Source organism: Myotis yumanensis, unplaced genomic scaffold (assembly GCF_028538775.1).
Source record: "Myotis yumanensis isolate MYYU_CA2020_CCGP unplaced genomic scaffold, mMyoYum1.0.hap1 SCAF_16, whole genome shotgun sequence".
Lineage (NCBI taxonomy): Eukaryota > Metazoa > Chordata > Mammalia > Chiroptera > Vespertilionidae > Myotis > Myotis yumanensis.
The window spans coordinates 23,795,534-23,816,536 of NW_027223767.1; the positions used below are offsets into that span (position 1 = coordinate 23,795,534).

General features: G+C 50.6%; 1 protein-coding gene and 1 pseudogene across 2 annotated transcripts in view; one reads left to right on the plus strand and one right to left on the minus strand.

Annotated features, from left to right (window-relative positions):
* Nucleotides 1-8,902, minus strand: part of LOC138994526 (phosphatidylinositol 3-kinase regulatory subunit beta-like) — a 114,276-nt pseudogene extending 105,374 nt beyond the window's left edge.
* Nucleotides 1-21,003, plus strand: part of ASIC2 (acid sensing ion channel subunit 2) — an 825,099-nt gene that overhangs the window by 599,771 nt on the left and 204,325 nt on the right. The window contains exon 1 of one of the 2 annotated variants that reach the window (XM_070395588.1): nucleotides 9,360-10,073. The exons of the other annotated variant lie outside the window; for it this stretch is intronic. Within the exon in view, the coding sequence (XP_070251689.1) occupies nucleotides 9,360-10,073 (714 nt within the window). Of the gene's footprint in view, nucleotides 1-9,359; nucleotides 10,074-21,003 lie in introns of those variants that run through there. 2 annotated transcript variants of the gene reach the window in all.

A 21,003-nucleotide genomic window follows, 5' to 3' on the forward strand; every position in this document is an offset into this window, starting at 1 on the left:
GGAGGGAGGGAGGGAGAGAGGGAGGGAGGGAGGGAGGAAATGGGAAGGAGGGAAGAAGGGAAGAAAGAAGGCAGGGAAGGATAGGCTGAAAACCTGTGGTTTGTAATGGTAGGTTCCCACTCTGTGGCCATGTGATGGCACTCGGTGTATGGGTGACTTAGATGTTGAGAGAGGAAATATTTTGTGTGGTCCTCTCTAGCTTACTTAGCCCAGCCTGGCACTGTACCCATGGGTGCTTCCCCGAACTTCTTCCCTACCCCTGCGCATGTATATTTTTAGCTCTGCCATGATGGCATCACACCAGAGCTGGAAGAGCAGAACTCCAGATGCACAGCAGATACTGAGAGTCTTGCTTCTGTTTTCACTTCCTTCATCTTCCCAAGGGTTTTTGCAAAACTCCGAATTATGCTGCCACCCACTTTGTCTTTTCTCTTGCTGAACTCCCAATTTTTTGTCTATCTAATAAGTGCCAATACATTGGAGTCAGACCTGGGTCAGAATCCTGGCTCTTGATACTGTGTCATACCCTGTGTGACCCTAGGCAAGTTACTTCACCTCTCTGAGCCTCGTTTCCTTCATTTGGACAATGAGGCTTCACTCAGTGCCTGACATCTAGCTCAGTGAATGATTGATTGCATTATGTGATCATGGCTGTTATTGTGGTTTAAGCTGTGCTTAAATCCACAGAAGAGATAATAAAATTAGATAAAGTTTCTTGGTCCCCATCTGTAAAATGGGGACAATATTACTCACCGGGAGGGTTGTCATGAGGAGTCATTACTGGTGCATGTAACAGAACGTGGCAGGTACCTAGTGGGACTCTGCTATTGTGCTTCTCTCTCCTCCTCTGCCTTCCCTACCCATCCTTTCCTTTCCCTTCTACCTTCCCCGCCCTGCCCTTCTCTTCCTGTCTTCTGTTGGGATCATCACCACTGGAAAAGAATGTACTAAATCCCTCCCTTTCTGCTCCCTCTGTGGGTGGACAGGCAAGATAAACTGGGAGCAGGGAGATCCGTGGCAGTGGTATGGTCAGGTCGTTTATAAGGAAAAGAGAGTAAACAAACCTCCAGTGGCTGAGACAGGAGAGCTGTGGCTCAGAGGAAAGCAGCCCGGATGGAGGCATTAGACCAATCAACCTGGCCTTAAATCTCTGTGTCACTGCAGAGGGCCTGTCTGCCGGACAGATTCAGGGCTGGTTAGTTAATGCTCCCCCACGCGGAGGTGAGAGCCAGGGCACGATGAAGTCATGGCTGAAAACAGTTGGGACAGTCAAGGAATTGTGAATAAATTCTTAATTGTGCCTAGAGTTGTATATTTCATTAAATCCTATTTTAACCGGATGCCTTTTCGTCATCTGAGTGGATGGTCAGTGCTGGAGAAGGTGATGTGCTTAACTATTTTAATGAGAGTTTTGTTATGGGTATGGGAGAGGAAATTGGGTAGAAAAGCGTGCAAAGCTCCATCTCTCTGCTAACTTCATAGCCCAAGTTATGACCAAGACCCAGTTATTCAAGCGTAGACCCAGAATAAGTCAGTGATAAGCAAAGCTGTGCTAGGGGAGGAGGACAGATTGTGGATATGGCCTGAACATAGAGAGTATATGTCACAGGTCAACAAGACAGCACTGGGGACACAAAACCCCACATCAGGAAGAGGACATGGATGGAGATGTCCGGGACCACGAGGATCAAGGCCTCCTGACGTGGGGCTGTGCTGACATTGCTTTGTCTCAGATCATGGCTCTAAGGTTGGTCCTCGTGGGAGAGGCCACACAGTTCTCCATGAGCTGGGGTGAAAATGAAAGTGAATGGAGACCTTCTGAGGAAAGCAGAGAGCATGGATGGCCACAGCTGTCAGGCTGTTCAAGGGAGTGTGCTCCTTTGGCCCCTCTCAACACGCTGTGCTCACTTTGGCATAACATTTCTCAGGCATTATGAAATGTATCTCTCTTTTTACCCAGGTCTCCCACTGGACTGTAAACTAAGGCAGGGACCATATCTGAGTAGACGTTGCATTTCCAGTGCCAAGGACAGTGCCTGACATAACCTAGATGCTCCATAAATATCCGCTACAGTCACTACTTTCAGCTAATGACAACCAACTTAAGACCCTATACTCTAGAGCCAACATACTTGGGTTTGAATCCAGCTATTGGACAAGATACTTGTATGCTGATGGAGGGAATGTGCTGGTATGGACTATAATTACTCTTGTAAATCTCTGCCTCAGTTTCTTCCTGTGTAGAAGAGCTATAATGGTAGTGCATATCTCATAGGGTTGTTGTAAGGATTAAATGAGTTAATGCATATTAATTGAGCACAGTGCCTGAGTTAGTGCTCAATGTCAGTTATCAAATAGCATTATCATCATCATCATCATCATTATCACTATCATTAATACCATCATCATCATCATTACCATCATCATCATCATCACTATCACCATCACCACCATCATATCATCCTTACCAGCATTACCATCATCACCATCATCATCACCATCAGTACCATCATCAGACCAACTTCCCACTGACCAGATGCAAGTCACTAAACTGTGTGCATCAATTTTCTAAGTTCAATTACATGCTTCACTCAGATCACTTTTGGCATTGGTACCTTCTGGTTATCTCTGTGGTATGTGTGACACTCTATCTAAATTAATTACAGAAACTGCTGAATCCCAGCCTGGCTTTCTCTGCCAGTCAATGCATATTTGGACCACCTTCCCAAACCAACAAGAGCTGTGTGCTCAGAGCACTCAACTGCATGTGTGCATTATAATTAGCCTAAGGAAAATATGACCAGAAAATTAAAACCTATGCAAATGCATCGTGTAATAGTCTTCAGAGGCAGAGAGGAAATAACTTTGCATTACCTGCTCTTTGAGATTCTCCACATGAGAGCTTCCATCCATCAGTGTATCTACCAAAGAGTTAACAAAAAATCTGATAATAAAATGCCAAGCTCTGTGTACCAGCTTATCATAGTACCCACTGTCCTTTTTGGATGGGAGAGCAGGACAATGTGAAATGAGAAGTTGAGAAAAATAACAGAAGTTAGAATGAGGTGCCAGAGGAAGGCAAGCATAAAATAGCTGAAAATACAAGGGAAAGGTGTGAAGAATATGGACTACAATTGCTCTAGTAAATGGTATTCACGGAACGCAACCATTTGTATAAAAAAAAGGGACATATGGTGACTATACACACATATATATTCATAAAGCATCACTATTAGATTATACAACAAATTGATAGCATTTGTTGCCTGTAGGGAGGAAAGATGTAGTAAAATTTCCTAAATTTTTCCCCCTTGTGTCCTTTTTGGACCATGTAAATACATTACTGATTGCAAAATGGATTTTTAAAAAGTTATTTCATTGGGTGATCAGAGAATGAACCAGAAGTTGGAACCTGGATTCTAGTTCTGTCACTCAGTATCAATCTGTGTGAATTTAGAGCAAATTCCCTGGACCTCAACTTCCTCCCCTGAGAGTAAAATTAGCTCTTATGTCCAGCTCCCACCTCTCGGGGTTTGCCACTCAACAGGGAGCACAGTGCTTCAGCAGAGCTCCCTCCAGCTCTGGGGTGCGCGAGCCCACCAGCCCTCGATCCCAGACCTGGTCCTTGCAGCCTTTAATCTTTTCTATGGTGCTCGGGGGCTCCTGTTTACCCCTGGAATTTAGTGCTGGTGGAGGATGGGGATGATCAAAAGGGCAAACATATCTGACGAGTCTAAGAAAGAGCCCAGAAGAGAAAACTAGGAGAGGCCAAGTGCAATAGACTTGAAGTGAGAGGAAAAGCAGTAGAGACGCTGAAGCTTGTGAAAAGATAGGATGGAACAGTTTCTCCAGTGCCAACCCCACCATGGGACAGGTGGAAAAAATGAGTGTGTGATGAGCTAAGCCCATAGTGGGGAGGTCCTCCTTGCTGTCATTCACCAATACTGGCACCCCCACCGTGACGATGAGACATGTGCTCAGGGCCTGTGACACTGCAGCCACTTCTATGACCCCAGAGGCCACTGGTAGTACAGGCGAAGGGAGTGTCAGAGAGGACCACTAGGCTTCAGGCAGAGGTTGGGGAGAGGAGAACGGAAAGGGAAAGAAGAAAGAGGGAGATAGGGTGAGAGAGAGCCTTGGGCAGCACAGAGACAGGAAAAGAAAGATGGAGAAAGGAGAAGAAAAAGAGAGATAATGAGATTCACAGGCAGACCCATAGAAGACCACCTCTCCCATCATATCAATGAACTTGAATGTTAAAAGTAGCGTTGACTCATCACTATGAGCAGCAAAGTCCTAAAACAAAGTGCACTATGCCCTGGCCGGTTGCTCAGTGGTTAGAGCGTCTTCCCGCAGACCAAAGGGTCTTGGGTTCAATTACTCTGGTTGTCAAGAGCATGTACCCTGGTTGATGGTTCATCCCCACCCTGGTTGGGGTGCGTGTGGGAGGCAGCCAATCAACGTGTCTCTCTCATATCATTGTTTCTCTTACCCCCCCCCCCCCTTCCACTCTCTCTAGAATCAATGGGGAAAAAATGTCCTCAGGTGAGGATTTAAAAAAAGTGCACTATGCATTCTAAGCAGGGACACCAAGAACCCATCATTAATGTCCCCTCTCCTCACCCACCCCCTCAATTAAACCCCAGGGGTAAGAGGACTAATAAGAACCCGTGACCATCAGCAGTAAGATCGGGGGCTGCAAGGACCAGGCCCAGCGTAACAGGCTTGGTGGGCTTCTCCTCCACAGGGCTGGAGGGTCCCTTTTTAAGGATGTTGAAATCAGAGATCCCATCCCAAGAGCAGCACATACAGGAGAAACAGTTGAACGTTTAGCCCAGAGAACAGAAGACCATCTTATTAGATGGACCACGGGAGCCCCTTTTAGCAGTGATATGCTCTGATCCCATAAAGCATTTCGAAGGGTTCTCATGCGAAAGAAAGATCAAGCTCTTTGGTGCAGCTCCTGATGGGTCAATTAGAGAAAGTCACAAGGAGACAGATTCCAATTTGATGACAGGATGAAGCTTTAAGCACTGCCAGGTGTTCCAGAATAGGCTGGTGGACTGACCCTGAGAGGGTGTGCAGAGGGGTTTGCCTGCAGCAGGTTGGGAGCAGGGTCAGGTGGTACCTCGGATACTTTCCAGCGCCAGACCCCCGAATAGTAGGGCTTGGGGGCAATAGGAACATGGGCGGCTCCAGTGAAGCCTGATCCAGCCAACAAAAGTGTCAGCTCATAAAATGAGATTATAAAAACATTATTTTTTTTAAAAAGCGCATTGACTTCAATGGACCTCTTTCTCCCAAGAAACTCATTTCATGGGAGAAAGAGCTTATTATTAATGGTGGTGGTCACACGGCAGAATGTGGACTGGCTGGCCACTGGCCCTTCTGCCACTGCACAGAAGCACCGCACAGAATGCCAGGATGCCAGGTGTGGAGCAACAGATGTTTTGGAGATAAACAAGAAAAGGGAAATGTTCTTAAAAGCTTATTATTGGCAAACCACCACGCTAAATCCTAATTTCTTGGTGGACAGGTTATGTGGGTCAGCTCACGCACTGCCCTGTGAATTTGTCTTTCCGGCCAAGTGAGTCTGCCAGGCTGGGAAAGCTAATTCACATGAGCTGTCATGTCAGCGTGGCTGCAAGAGCAGAGATAGTGTGGGGTAGGGGTTGAGGGCACAGGGGATGGAGCCAGGCTGCCTGGGGTCCAAGGCTGCGTTCCTGCTTAGGGGCTGTGGGGCTTAGGGAGAGTGGCTCAACCTCTCTCTGGTAGGGATTCCTCCTCTCCGAAGTAGAGAAAATAATTATCTACCCATAGGATTGTTTTGAGGATTGAACATTTACAACGGTGATGACACATTTAGTGTAAGTCACTTAGAACAGGACCTAGTGCTTAGGAAATACTACATTTCTAATTATATTATTGTTGTTATTATTATTGTTATCATAATACTTTTTTAATCCTCACCCCAGAATATGTTTTTAATGGTTTCAAAGAGAGAGGAAGGGGGGGTGGGGGGAGAGCAAAACATCGATCAGTTGACTCCTGTCCGTGCCCTGACCAGGAGCGAACCTGAAACCCAAGTATGTGCCCTGACCAGGAATAAAACCTGCAAGCTTTTGGTGTACAGGGACGATGCTCCAACCAACTGAGCCACCGGACCAGGGCTATCAGGGCTATCTCTTTAAAGAAAAACATGATGGAGAGGGAAAATCTTGGACTTTGGAATGAGTTGGAGATGAGTTCAATTCCTGCTCTCCAAGCCCCTTGGTTTAACAACTGTAAAACAAACAAACAAAAATCCCCCCTGCAGGGTTGGAATGAGAAATTAAATACAATATGTTTATGTGTACAGTTTAGTGCCTGGCATATCGAAATATTCAAGCAATCTTAGTTCCTTCCCCCTCTTTGTCACTGTGCCAGGGTGCTGTGCTAAGAGGTAGGAACATAAATGTGAATGAGAGGTAGTCCCTGTCCTCAAAGGACTCGCATCCAGAAGAAAGGCCTGGACACAAGCAATGATAAGGTGCTACAAGGGCTATGAGGGAAGTTACCTAGTAGGCAATATTTAAAGAAAGAGTTGAACTTCACTGAGTTGGTCAAAGTATTGGTCAGGGAGGAGGTGGGGGCATTTTGGGCTGGGCAGGGAACACACTATATACCTTTGCCATAAAGAGAGCCACTGGTCATAGCTTGGGGTCACCATTCGTCTCTCAGTCTGCCTCTGGATTTCCGGGCCAAGACCCCTGGAGCCCGTGCCGGGCACCTCTTCCCCTCTGGGGAAGCCACCACCCGAGAATTAACAGGAACACCCATGGCAGAGAAGACACCCAGGAGACCAAGCAGCATGTGTACGTTTCCATGAGGAAATTTCCAAGAAAGAAAAAGCCTACGCTCGCTGAACAAATCAGAAACATAAAATGCCCTAAAGGGTTCTAGAAGACAGAGCATGGTGCCACCCGGAGCCCAGATGCTGGAAGATGGCCCGTGCGTGCCCTGCTGGTTCATCAGGAACTGCATGGAGCTCACAAGCTTGTCCCACCTTGGCTGGGATACGTGTGGGTGTGGTACCTCCCAGGACTGTTGGGACCTGGCTGAGAGCATTGGTGTGTGAGCCATTTTTAGGGGTCCCATAAAACTGGCAGATTCAGAGCCCTCTGTCCCCCAAAGCCCGCAACAGACATCTTCAAAGAACCGAATCCAAAGCAGAATTTCAGCAAAGCCCAACTTCCATAGCTTGTGCCCCAGGTGAATGAGAAGGGGCTCCAGGGGTTGTGCATATGTGTGTGTGTTATATGCATGTGTGTTGTGTTTACATATGTATATGTGTGGGTGAGTGGGGATGTGTAGAGCTCAGATGTCCTCTTCTCTGGAGACCAGAGGCAGGGAATTGAGATGCTGACAGGATGCCCTCCAGGTAGGGAGGGAGGGAAAGCCCACCCAGCGCCTCTCAGACACCAGCTGCTCATTTAACAGATCTGCCCGAATGCCCTCCCACCCTACTCCCACCTGCCACCACCCCCCACCCCCATCAAGATCTCTCTTGGAAATGTCTGGAAAACTCCTTTATCCCATGGAGTCATGGGGCTGGAAGTGTTACCTATCCCTGTGAGACCTCAGTGAGTCAAGTATTTGGGAAGTAGGGGTAGACCTGTGCACCTCACATCAACACATCCATTGGTACCTACCACCCACTAAGTGCACACATGCGCACACACATAGAACATACACACCATCATTCTATCCTACACACACCACACTACTCAAATGGCCACAGTACAGCATGTACAAACAAGTTCACATGTGTGAGATACACAGAAATGCCTGTTGCCACAGACACGTGCACATCCCACCCACACTCAGGGCAGGACACCCACTCAAATACTTGTGCAAATGCCCACATAGCCAGTGGCACACTCTCACAGCCCACCTCACACAGTCAGAAGGGCTCTCACACTTATCTGCACACGGCCCCCCGTAAACAGCCTGTATCTACTCCATGCCTCTCCCACCAGCCCGCACACCCCAGCACATCTGTACAGTGCGTCCCCCACCCGGCGACTCCGGCAAGCGGCTTCCTGCTCGGTGTGCAGCGGCCACAGTGGCCAGGAATTAAAATGCAGCGAGGAGGAGCCGGGCGCGTCAGCACCGCGTCTCCTGGAGCGCACGGCGCTCGCCACCGCCGCCCCGCCCGCCCGGAGCCGCGGGGCCAGTGCGCGGAGGAGCAGGTGCTGGAAGCCCAGCCGCGCCGGCGTCGCGCGGCCGCTGCCCAAGTTCGCCCGGGGCCCGAGGAGGGCCGGGCAGGCGGGAGAGGAAGGCAGCCGGCGCCGCCGCCACCGCGGGGTTGGAGTCTTGAGAGGAGAAGGGCTCGAGGAGCAGCGAGTTGGGGTCACCCCCAGGAGGTGTAAGCGGGGCTCCGCAGTCCCTGGCACCTGGTGCCGCTGGGGCAGGAAGAAGAGGCAGCGGACACTGAGACCCGCGTTCGGAGAGACTCGAGGCACCCCGGAGAGCAGGCTGCAGAAACGACACGTCCCTCTGGCCAGCCTCTTCGACGGGGGCCAGCGGCCAGCAGCCCTAGCAGGACGCCCTGAGAGCCCCCAGCCCCAGGCGGGAGGGGGCACACGCAACGCAGGGCTCGGGCGCGGGACTTGCGGGAGCCTCAGCCACTCTCGGTGGAGCGCAGCCGGAGGAGCAGTGAGAAGGGTCCTGGAGGGAAGGGAAAGAGGGCAGCAGCCAACTGAGCGACCACTCACCCCAGTACACACCCATCCCAGCCGCCGAGCCAGGGGCCGCGCGAGCCTCGGGGCGCTCATTCCCTGGAGACTTCTCTCCCGTGTCCCAGCACTACTGGGATACGGACCGGGCTGGTGGGGTCCTTGGGAACGTCCAGATCGGCCATGGTGGCCGAGTGGCTGCTCTCCCGGGACCAGCGTCAAAGCTGGGGTTAGGCGAAGCAGCGGGGGCTCAGTTCAGGGTCCCCCGAGAGACAGGACGCAGGGAGGCGGGCGCAGCACCCGGGGATTGGAAAGGCGGCGCCCGGTGGGGGACCAGGCGGAGGTAGTGACCGGCGTCGGGCTTCCTTCAGGAACACGGGGGCCGGGAAGTCTAGGGAGGCACTCGGGAGAGGCCAGGGGCGGCGGGCCGCGGCGGCGCTCAGCCCCGGGCGGGCGCCCGCGGAGGCGGCAGCGGCGGCGCCGGGCGGGCATGCCGCGCCAGCGGAGCTCCTCTCGGGCGCACGCTTCCCTAGCGCGGGCTGCGCGCGGCGGCTGCTGCTGCTGCTCCCACTGCTGCTGCGGACTCCCATGGCGGCTCCGCCCGGTCGGGGCCGCCGCTGCCGCCAGCCGAGGACTGAATGAATGAGCCGGAGCGGTGGAGCCGGGCTGCCCCCGGCCGCGCTCACCGGCCCGGGACGCTTCCGCATGGCCCGCGAGGAGCCGGCGCCGGCGGCGGTGGCGGCGGCCGGGCAGCCCGGGAGCGGCAGGGGCGGCGCGCGCGAGCGGGCGCTGCAGGGGCCAGGGGTCGCCCGCAGGGGGCGGCCGTCGCTGAGCCGCACTAAACTGCACGGGCTGCGGCACATGTGCGCCGGGCGCGCGGCGGCGGGGGGCTCCTTCCAGCGGCGGGCGCTGTGGGTGCTGGCCTTCTGCACGTCCCTCGGCTTGCTGCTGTCCTGGTCCTCGAACCGCCTGCTCTACTGGCTCAGCTTCCCGTCGCACACGCGGGTGCACCGCGAGTGGAGCCGCCAGCTGCCTTTCCCCGCCGTCACCGTGTGCAACAACAACCCGCTGCGCTTCCCGCGCCTCTCCAAGGGGGACCTCTACTACGCCGGCCACTGGCTGGGGCTGCTGCTGCCCAACCGCACGGCGCGCCCGCTGGTGAGCGAGCTGCTGCGGGGCGACGAACCGCGCCGCCAGTGGTTCCGCAAGCTGGCCGACTTCCGCCTCTTCCTGCCGCCGCGCCACTTCGAGGGCATCAGCGCCGCCTTCATGGACCGCCTCGGCCACCAGCTGGAGGACATGCTGCTCTCCTGCAAGTACCGGGGCGAGCTCTGCGGCCCGCACAACTTCTCCTCCGTGAGTTGCCAACCCTCCGCGCGAACCGCTCCCTCTGCTTCCCCAAGAGTCAGAAGGTCCCCACTCCAGGGGGCCGGGGGTGGGGGCTGGATACTAGGCCCCTTGTGGTGACACCATTCCGTGACCCACTCTTGGGTCCCCTGTGCCTTCTCCTCCAGGGGGTGGGAAGTTGAACACAGCTGTAGGAGAAGTCGCCTACTCTTCTGCACCTGCTTCTCTCTTTCCACTATCCACCCCCAAGTCCTCAACTCTGCTCCTTATGGCCCTTTTTGGGAATAGCAGGCCTCTTTCTTCAGGGCCTCACCCGGCTCTCCCCCCACCTCCCCAACTCCCGCTACCCCATCCACAGGACTCCAGGCAACTGTACGGGGTCGAAGCATGGATGAGAGGAAAGAGAAGCATGTCTTAAGTGTGGGCTTGTTGTCTTTGGGAAAACCAACCGGAAGTTCTTCCAAAATGGGCAGGGGCGCGCCGAGGCCCTAGCTTACCCATCTAAGAGCTATGGCTTCAGAGTTCCAAGACCCTTCCAATCAGGGAGAAAACTCCCAGAATATTAACACGGAAGCTGTAGCCAGTTTGGTGGGGGAGACAGCAGTCCCTTCCGCTACTTTTAAAAATGGCTTGTGTCTTCAGCATTCAAAGGAGTTGAGCAGTGGCGGGCACTGGCGGGCTCTTGCCCCCAGCAGGTGTGACTAAGGGTCTTCTGCCCTAGAGGAGCCAAAGCCCTGCAGTGGAGAAAGCAGGGGGGCGCAGAGGTATGGCTGGAACGGCTGGGGCCAGGAGAAGCTCTGCTTAGGGTTTGCAAGCCGTTTGCTGTGCTGGTTCCCCCATGCTGTGGGTCTGGATAATGCAGCTGTTGCACAGAAGGTATCTGCCTTGTGCTGCTTGCATGGGAGGAGTTTGGGTGCCAAGCCCCAGCATGGAGCGAGCCTGTGCAGCTATTTGTGTGTTAATGCCTCTTAGGTGGGTTTCTGCTTTCCCACAAACGCAGGGAATGTTGGCGTGTGTATTTATTTGTAGTGCTGCCAGCCCTAATGCATCACTTCTGACAGTAGCGTTTCTGACAAGGCCTTTTCTGGCATGGTAAAGAGAGACCACCATTCCAACAGGTGTTGGCAAGTCAGGCCAGGCCTCTGATTGGCTGATCAGACTGGTCCTTGTCTAGAATGGTAACCCTGGCTTCAGTCGTGCCCTCCTTGCCTCGCTTTCAGCCTGTTTGTAGAGCAACCCTGAATTATTGTTTCCTGGGCTTTTTCAGTTTGCCTTTAAAGAATACCTACCTGGTGCCTACCTTAGGAAGCAGGAGATGTCGTGAATATTTGCTTCTAAATGACTTCTTTCAAACGTCACACACAATTCTGAGTTCCACAGAGATGAAGGAATGAGGCTACGTAGTGATGCCCTTTGGTTTATTGTTGTTTGTCTGACCTCTAACTAGCAGCCCCTAGAGTTATATTGAAGTTCAATGTTACATTCAAATAGCAGCTCCAGCTCCGAGTTACGCAGCGTGGCCCACCAAACACAATTCTGCGCCCCTGGTGGTGGTTTCACCAGATGAGCAGGATCGCGTGCTCACAGCCAGTATTCACCGTGACATTCACCACCACCCTGCGTTCGAAATGAGTTTTATTCCCATTTGAAGATGAGCCTCTCAAACGCTGTCCAAAGCTCAGAGCCAACAAGTTCAAAGTCCAGCTTTGCATACCATCAAATCCATGCTATAGAAGCCACATGTAACCTTCCTCTCTGGCCCTGGGCTTGTCTCCTATTAGCGGGCCCCTAAGTGGGACTCTCTGCCCTCCCCCATCCCCACCAAATCTCATCCCTCCTAGGAGCGTGGCTGGGAGCATTGAAACGGGAACTGCTCCAGGGGTCTAGGCCAGTGGTCGGCAAACTCATTAGTCAACAGAGCCAAATATCAACAGTACAACGATTGAAATTTCTTTTGAGAGCCAAATTTTTTAAACTTAAACTATATAGGTAGGTACATTGTTATTAACTTAATTAGGGTACTCCTAATGCTTAGGGAGAGCCACACTCAAGGGGCGAAAAAGAGACACATGTGGATCTCGAGCCACAGTTTGCTGACCACGGGTCTAGGCGGTCGTGTCCTTGGCCACCTGTTCCCCGGGCCTAACTCAGCCCTGCAAAAAGCACACAGCACCTACAGGAGCTGCCTGGCCTCAGCCTCCCCCGCAGGTGCAGGTATGGCCACGAGGTGAAGAAAGCAGGGCTCTTCCCACTGTGCAGGCCCTTTTCTTCCCTCCCTGTGTTCTGCTTTCCTGCATTTGAAGAGTCAGCAGGCACACACCCAACCAAGCAAAGTACTACCTCCATTCCCCAAAGGTATGTGTTTCTGGGGGCTCAAGTGACCCCTACTGGTTTCCTATCATGGCCTTGTCCTGGGAGTTTCCCGCCCCTTAACGTGTCATGCTGTAGGCTTTTTCCCAAGGGCCTCAGAATAAAAGGCTGTACCCCTCTCTCTTTGGAAGCAGCCATTTCAGGAGAGCCCTAAATACAGAGTGGACCCATGAAGAATACTTTTCTCTAACCGCACCACCCTGTCTCAAGCCTTTGTCATCTTTGGTGGAGTGGCACTATAGTGTAGTGGGTAAGAGCTGAATGAATGCTCAAGCTGCCCTGATGTTTCAAATGCTGAGACTGCCACATGCTGTGTGTCCTTGGACAAGTGACTTGATCTCTCTGTTCTTTAGTGTCTGCTCCATCTAGTGGAGGTAGCAATAGTAGATGCACCATATTAGGGGTGTGTGTGTGTGTGTGTGTGTGTGTGTGTAGATATAGTAGATAGGTGTGTATACTGTGCTGGGCCCCCATAAAAATGTTGCCTTTAAAGGCACTGGCCTCCTATCTGACCTTTGGCCTCCAGCTTGGTACTCTGCAATCTGCCTCCATCCTCCACACTATTGACAGAGTGGTCTTTCTAAAGCTCCACTCTGAGCATGTCATCTGTTTTTTAAACCCGTCAGTGACTCACCTGTCCTCAGGATGAGGCCCAATTTCAGGGGCCCTGCACCTAGGCCCTGCCGTTTCTCTTGCTGTGCCCTGTCTCATACACATACTCAAGCTCTGCAGACGGCTTACAGCAGCTGGACCCGCTCCTCCAGACTCTCTGCCCCCCACTTCTGCTGCTTTGTCAACCTGGGGACACTTACTTCAACACCCAGCCCTGGGTATGTTTCCTGACCACCCTTCCCTTCTGCCCTCATCACCAAACAATGGATGCCTTCCTCCTTTCACCCTCCAGCGCCCTGTTTAGGTGTCAGTCCTCACATGTGTGTATGTCATCACACCTGCTGGCCTGTGTCTGTCTCCACCTCCAGACCCAGCTAGCAGAGTCTGATTCTAAGTGCTCGGTAAAGCTCTGGGGAATGAATATCTTCACCAGGTACCCCCAGGACTTCCTGTTGTCCTGAGTCATCTGCTCCAACGCTTGTGGCTTAATTTCTCTAGGAAATAGCAGTGGATGCATTTCTATTGAGTAAACGCCCAAACAATTTGGGGGCATTTATTGCTTTTTGGGACAAAGGGGGAACAAGATGCCAAGCAATGCCCCAAACACCTGTGCTTCCCAAGCCCTAAGAGGACTAGTGCAACAGGTGAGGAATGGGCTCCCAGGGGACACCTTTGGGGGAATGTGCCAGCTCTCCCCAAGATCTCACTCCATTCAGTAGACTCGTGGTCTGGAAATAAACTCAGCAGGAAGAGAGAAGAGTATCTTGGAGAGGCATCTGCTGAGTTTTATTGACCAGGCCAGCTCAGGGTGGGTTTCCATGCAGCTCCTGTGTGTTGCAGCTGTGCAAGGGAGTGGAGAGCGGCTACAGCGTTTGGACAGGTTCAAGCCTGGGACTAATGAGAGGGCATGATCCTCTTGTGGCAAAGCCACGTGCAAGCCCTAGCACAATTATAGCCAAAGACTATGGTTGTAAGCTTGACCTTATGGTCAGAACCTGTGGTCTCACATGGCTGAGTGATACGGGCTGTGGGAGGTGCAGCAAGTAAACAAAGCTTGATCAGGTGTATGTAATTGAGAAGATTCGAAACCCATGAGAACGTTGTCAACATCTTGACCACACCCTTACTTTGCCTCGTGGAATCTGGCTATAAAATAAAGACTCGGCTTGAAGGCCGGGGTGCTGACTCTCCATCAGAGAGGGCAGTATCCCACCCAGCCCCAGCTTTCTTCTCTTGTCTGTCTCTTCTTAATCCTTCACCGCCCCCTCTCAGGCTCACTGAACCTGGTTGTGCTGGCGTGGCACATATGGTGCCCAACGTGGGGCTGAGTATGGGGAACAGGGGCCTGAGTTCAGGGAACTGCAGGTTCACCCATTGTCGTTCCAGCTTGGCACACAAGGGCTAATCACTCAGTACTCAGACAAGCAGCTCCACCTCTGAATGCCCGTGTTGTTTCCCTAGTATCAGCCCTGGAACTCGGGCTCTGCACACTGGCCCTTCCGGGTTTTCTGGGGGGCAAAGGAGGGCAGTCTTCCCAATAATTGGGCAGGATGCAGAGCTGTGAGGCCATTCTATCTGGGCACTGGGGCCTTGGAAGAGGGACTGAGGTGGGGATGGGCCAACAGAGGCCAAGCAGTGTCCACTGTGAGAACAAGAGCAGTGCCCCTCTCTGGGACGAGGCATGTTCAGAGGAAAGTGTCAGGCAGACCTGGTTCAGGGCTATAGCTCTGCCCCTTACTAGCCCTGGGTAGACACTTAACTCTCCAAGCCTCAGAGAGCTGGGAAGAAGATAACATGTATACAGTGACCAGCCCATGCCTGCATAGCAGTAGGTGCTTGATATTTAAGAGCTATTATAATTTGAAGAAAGAGATCGACACAGAAACAGTCTTTGCATCTGGTGGTAGCAGTTATTAATCACTGCTATCAGTATAATTATTGTATCTTGTCATGACCTAAATGGGGATATGCTCATTTCCTGGTTCATTTCCAGTGGTTCTCAACCTTCTGGCCCTTTAAATACAGTTCCTCATGTTGTGACCCAACCATAAAATTATTTTCGTTGCTACTTCATAACTGTAATGTTGCTACTGTTATGAATCGTAATGTAAATATCTGATATGCAGGATGGTCTTAGGCGACCCCTGTGAAAGGGTCGTTCGACCGCCAAAGGGGTCGCGACCCACAGGTTGAGAATCGCTGATTTATTCAATCAATCAGTGATGGCGAACCTTTTGAGCTTGGCATGTCAGCGTTTTGAAAAACCCTAACTTAACTCTGGTGCCGTGTCACATATAGAAACTTTTTGATATTTGCCACCATAGTAAAACAAAGACTTATATTTTTGATATTTATTTTATATATTTAAATGCCATTTAACAAAGAAAAATAAAAAAAAATGAGTTCGCGTGTCACCTCTGACATGCATGTCATAGGTTCGCCATCACTGGTCTATTGAGTGTCAACTATATGTTAAGCTTCCTACTAGCCACTGGGAATGTAAAATCCAATAAGGCTTGGTGTGGTACATAGTATTATTGAGGAACGAGATGTGTGAACAGTTGCCAGGAGTTCACAGGTGCTCTGTAGGCTCAGAGGGGTCCCCAGATCAGATGGGGAACTCTGGTGGCTTCTTGAAGAGGTGACACTGGACCTGAGTCTTGAAGTATCAATAGTAGCTGCAAGGTGGAGAAGGAGGGAAAGAGACTTCAGGGAGAGGGGACAGCACGTGCCAATAACTACAGGGGCCTGGAACAATGAGGGTGAACACAGCTTTCTAGGCCCAGAGGGTAGTTCAGGGCAGCGGGAGGGAGGACTGGGTGTGCTGAGGTGGGTGGAGTTGAGGGATAATAATGAATGCTAGGATGGACACCTGGAAGCCAAATGGAGCTTTTAAACTTTGTAGCCAAAGCTCTGACTTCCTTCTACTGGCTGTTATGAGCTGTGGAAGGAGAGACCTCATCTATATCCCAGGCCCCCAACTGCCACCCCCATGCCTCACTCCATCAGAGGCCACTCCTCCCTACACCTTTCTCCCTTCTCCTACCCCCATTTGCAGGGGTCAACCTGGAGTACAGATTTTGGACTAGTCATACGTTAAAGACAAGGGAACGGCGCTTGGTTTCATCATACCTTGTCACAGCAAGTAGGCTGGCTGGTTCGAGCCAGTGACAGAAAACAAGACATCATTTCAGCAGCATACTATGCTTCCAGTCAGCAAATTCTGTTGAAACGGTGCTAGCTCAAGAATTGCAGCAGTTGTGAGGATGGATGTCTTTAAGGGGGCAAGAAAGATACTTTTGCCTTTAGAGAAAGACGAGTAAACGAGCTAATACATGTAAAGTACTTACAGCCTTTCCTGGCAACAAGCAAAGACTCAATAAAAGTGAAGTATTTCTGTTATCATTACTTGCAGTGAGCATTTCCAGTGAAGGACCGGAGCAAATAGCACTGGGCGGCTGTTGGGCCAGACCCAGGCTGGGCATGTTCCATGCCATGTCAACTCTCCCAATAGCCTTAAATGCTTGTGTGATTATCCACATGTTACAGATGAGAGAATCACGGATTAGGAGAGTCTGTAATCTGCCCGTAGTCACAGAGCCAACCGGCGACGAAGCTGGGGTTTGAACCCAGGTCCTCATGATGGCAAAGGGGTGTGCAGCTGGATGCACAGCTGCACAGCTGGATGAGGAAGGACGGGCATTGATGGGAGGCGGGACGTGTGCTGGGAGGACCAATCCAGTCTCAGTCCTGCCCTGACCAGCCATGTGACTTGGCTTCAGGATCTTCCTCTGTGAAATGAGGACATGAGCTGAATGATCAATGATCAATGGGACTCAGCTCAGAAGTTCTCTGTCCAAGTAAGCAGTCAGGGGGAAATAGGCCTTCACTCCTACCGATGGCCCGAGCTCTTCAGCCATCCATTTCTTTCCTTTGCCCTCCTGAAACCGTGACTGAGGGGGGGGAATGTACAAGTTATTGAAGTGCTAGAGACAGGATGGTGATTAAATAGACATTTGTACGTGGAACGTGAAAGGACCTGCACCCATTATGTGACTTCGGGGAAATTAGCCTAGGGAATCAAATGTAAACTCTGCTCAGGTCTGCAGTTATCCAAATGGACCAGCGCCAGGCTGATTCGAATAGTGGCTATTTGGGGGCCACGGTGGCTGGCCAGGAAGGCATCCGTCAGATGTCTGCCCAGTCGAGAAGGGCTGGAAGAATGAGGAGGCTATTTGCTTCGTGCTTCGGTTGCTTTGATTCTCCTGAGTGATTTGCTTGGATCAGCTACTCGGAGATTCAATCAACCAGTGCTCATTGAGCGGCTACTGTGTGCCAGGCACTGGGCCACGGAGACAACCATAAATTCTCTCTGTTTCTGGTAAATAGGCTTGTAAAGGTCATTGTGCTTCGGCCGGTGACTGGATCTATCAGGAGCTGCCCATCCTACTGGGCATAGGGCCCACCTAGGATTTGTACAGGACACCTGTTAAGTAAACAGTCACATCAATTTCACCAGAATCGAATGGGTGTTAGGAACCCATTTTACAGATGAGGAAAGCAAGGCTCAGGAAGATATAAAGTCGTAGCTTAGGGGCAGTGACGATTCAACCGAAGACCAGTCCAGCTCCAAAGCCAATGTTCTTTTCTGTGACACCATTCTGCCAACACTCAGTGATTCTGGTGAACAAACCCTTCCCTTGAGGGCGTCCCTCACATTATTTGCATCTGAACTCACAGTTTCTTTCACTGCACTTTGGTATAGGAAGGCATTTGGATTCCAAGGCCTACAAATTGAAGAAGGAAAGGCCGTTCCTAAGACGACAAGATCAATGATAGACATGTCCCTCCTGCTCCATCCGCCAAACAGCTGGGTAGAAGTAGACCTGCGAAGGGGAGTCTACTCAAGAGCTGTGGAAGTTTTAATTCAGCCATCATCTGAGCTAAATGACCATTTCCCTTCTTTCAAGGACATTGGTAACTTAAGTCCTGGCTAAGGAAATGTTTCCAAATTGAAATCCAGCTCAGGCCTGAGCTAAGAAATAGATGACTCACTCGTAATTGGAACATGAATTGTTGATAAAACAAATAGAGGCCGCTAACATACTGGGCAGGTTTGTTCTCCTGAGCATGTCAAATATCTCCCCTGACACCACTGTTTAGACTATTAAATTGCTCAGTAAATTGTTTTCTCTGATTTCACACACATTTATTGAGCTCCTGCTCTCCGTCAGGCACTTCACGTTCATTAGTTTATTTCAGCCCGACAGCAAGAGGACGGTATTCTTTTGTTCCTGGTACCCGTGAGGAAGCTGATGGGCAGACTGGTGCAGTGACTCGCCCAAGGTCATGGACAGAAACCCCAATCTTAGGGTTGCAAAGTCAGAGCTCTTTGCATTGCATCACAGTTATTATGCAGAGAAATCCCAGTGCAGTAGAGTGTTAATTATTACAGTGTGCATCACCTCATTCTGTCCCGACAACAGTGGAGGGTGGTTATTGAACTCCATTGTCTGCCTACCTTCAGAGAGGCAGGATCCATGAGTCACATGGCATGGGAACAGCAGACAGCTGGAATTTGGAGTCAGGCCTCTTAAGGCTCCCATATACCTTTTTTTCCCCTGCAGCTCCTCTGTTCCTGCTCAGTATGGGCTGGAGGGATTTTACCTGCCCTGGGAGGTTTTCTTAAGGCAGAAGCAACAGGCTTCTGAGTTCCTTGCAGAACAGAGTCAGTGCTAAAACTGACTGCTGAGAAGAGGCACTGAGGCAAATGTTGAGCTCCTTCTTGATCTTTGCCCAGAGACCTGCCCTCCTTCCTAAGCAGGTCTGTTCGGGCACACTCCGCTTGGCCTGGCAGGAATGCTTCTCAAATGTTACCATTCCTAGTTTCCTGGGCCCACCAGGGAGTTCCTGACTCAGTAGTTCTGGAACTGGCCTGAGATTTGCATTTCTAAAAGCTCCCCCATGAGGCAGATGCTGCTGGTCCATGGGCCACCCTGGGGGAGGCAAAGCTGTGGGCTCCTTAAAGTTCCATGAATGCTGAGAAAGGATCCATAGCCTCGCTCAGTCATGTCTGATTCACTGGTTCTGTACAAGTACAGGTGAAATGAGCATCCTAGAATGAAGCAAGGAATGGCACATGGGGGAGGAGTGCTGGGCTCCCCAGTGAAACCGGGAGGGTGGGCATAACAGGCATCACCGTTCTGGGGGCAGCCTTCATACCACATCAAAGCAGGGTCTACAGAGGGGCCATGGGCCTAGCTAGAGTGTCAATCAAACCAAAATGCTAAGGTCATCTGGTAGACTGAATAGTGGCCCCTCAACGGTAGCCATGTCCTCATCCCAAGACCCTGTGAATACATTGCCTTACATAGCAAAAGGGACTTTGCAGTGTGCTTAAGTTAAGGCTTTGAGCTGGGGAGATTGTCCTGGGTCATCTAGTGGGTCCCACGTCAGCACAAAGGTCCTTATAAGGAGGCAGGAGAATCATATCAGAGAAGGAGGTGTAGCCACAGAAACAGAGGTCAGAGAGATTTGAAGACACTGCATTACTGGCTTTGAAGTGGAGGAAGGGGCCGTAAGTCAAGGAAAGCAGGCAGCTTCTAGAAGCTGGAAAAAGCAAGAAAACATTCTCCCCAAGAGCCCCCAGAAGGAACACGGCCTTGCCGAGCACCTGATTTAGCCTTCTGACCTCCAGAACTTGAAGCTAGTACATTTGTGTTGCTTGAAGCTACTAAGTTTGTGGTAATTTGTTATCGCATCAACAGAAAACTACTATGAGCCTCATCTGACATATAAAACACTCTCTTCTACACACCTGATTTTACATAGCCAGGCTGTGTAGGTTTGGATCAGGGTCTGTCCCAAAACCAAGAAAATAGAAGAATCCATAACAAACATGCTTAAGTTAGGTTTAAAAATAGTCAATGTGGGAGTGTTTTAATCATGCTTACATTCATGCAAGATTGGGAATTTAGACCCCACTAACTTAAAAGGGAGGTGGTTGAAGGAATAGGAAGAAGGTGGCTTCAGGAGTCAGAGACTCAAGTTCAAATCCCAGGTCCGCCAGGTATGAACTGGGTGGCTATTGGGGAGTTGCTTACCTTCATTAAGACTGTTTTCTTATTTATAAATCAGAGAGTATGCCTTTCTTACAAGGTTCTTGTGAAACTTAAAGATAATATATTAACCCATTAAAATTATTTATTGAGGCCCTGGCCGGGTATCTCAGCTGGTTATAGTGTCAACCCAATATGCTAAAGTTTCAGGTTTGATTCCCAATCAGGGCACATACATACATGAAGCAACCAATAAATGCATAAATAAGTGGGAAAAAATCTCTCTCTCTCTCTCTCTCTCTCTCTCTCTCTCTCTCTCCTTCTCTCTCTAAAATAAGTAAATAAATAAATAGATAAATTTTTAAATTATTTATTGATGGCCACCCGTGCTATAGTCTTGGTTGACAAAAGATGGGTATACATAGAGAAAGCATCCCTGCTCTCTGGACTATAAAGGCACAGACATCTAGGTGCCAGAAAGTGAGCTATCACTGCCATCCTCCTCACCATTATTAATAGGAGACACCTCTCACTTCTGTCCAGGAAGACTTCTGGGCCCTGGAAGAGTAGTGCATTCATGGTGGCCTTCTGTCTATTGTCACAAGTCTAACCAGGAACCATCATGTAGTTTTCATAGCACACTCTATGGGTAGGGCAGAGCCTTTTAGGGTTTCTTCCTCCATCCAGTACCCTGACCAAAATAAAAATCAGAGATGGAGATTGAGTTATTCAAGGTCACTCAAAAGTCACTGGGCATTGCCCTGATAACACCAAGGTTTCGGGTTTAATCCCTGGTCAGGGCACATACAACAATCAACCAATGAATACATAAATAAGTAGAACAACAAATCAATGTTTCTCTCTCTCAAATCAATAAACTAAAAAAATTTTTTAAAAGC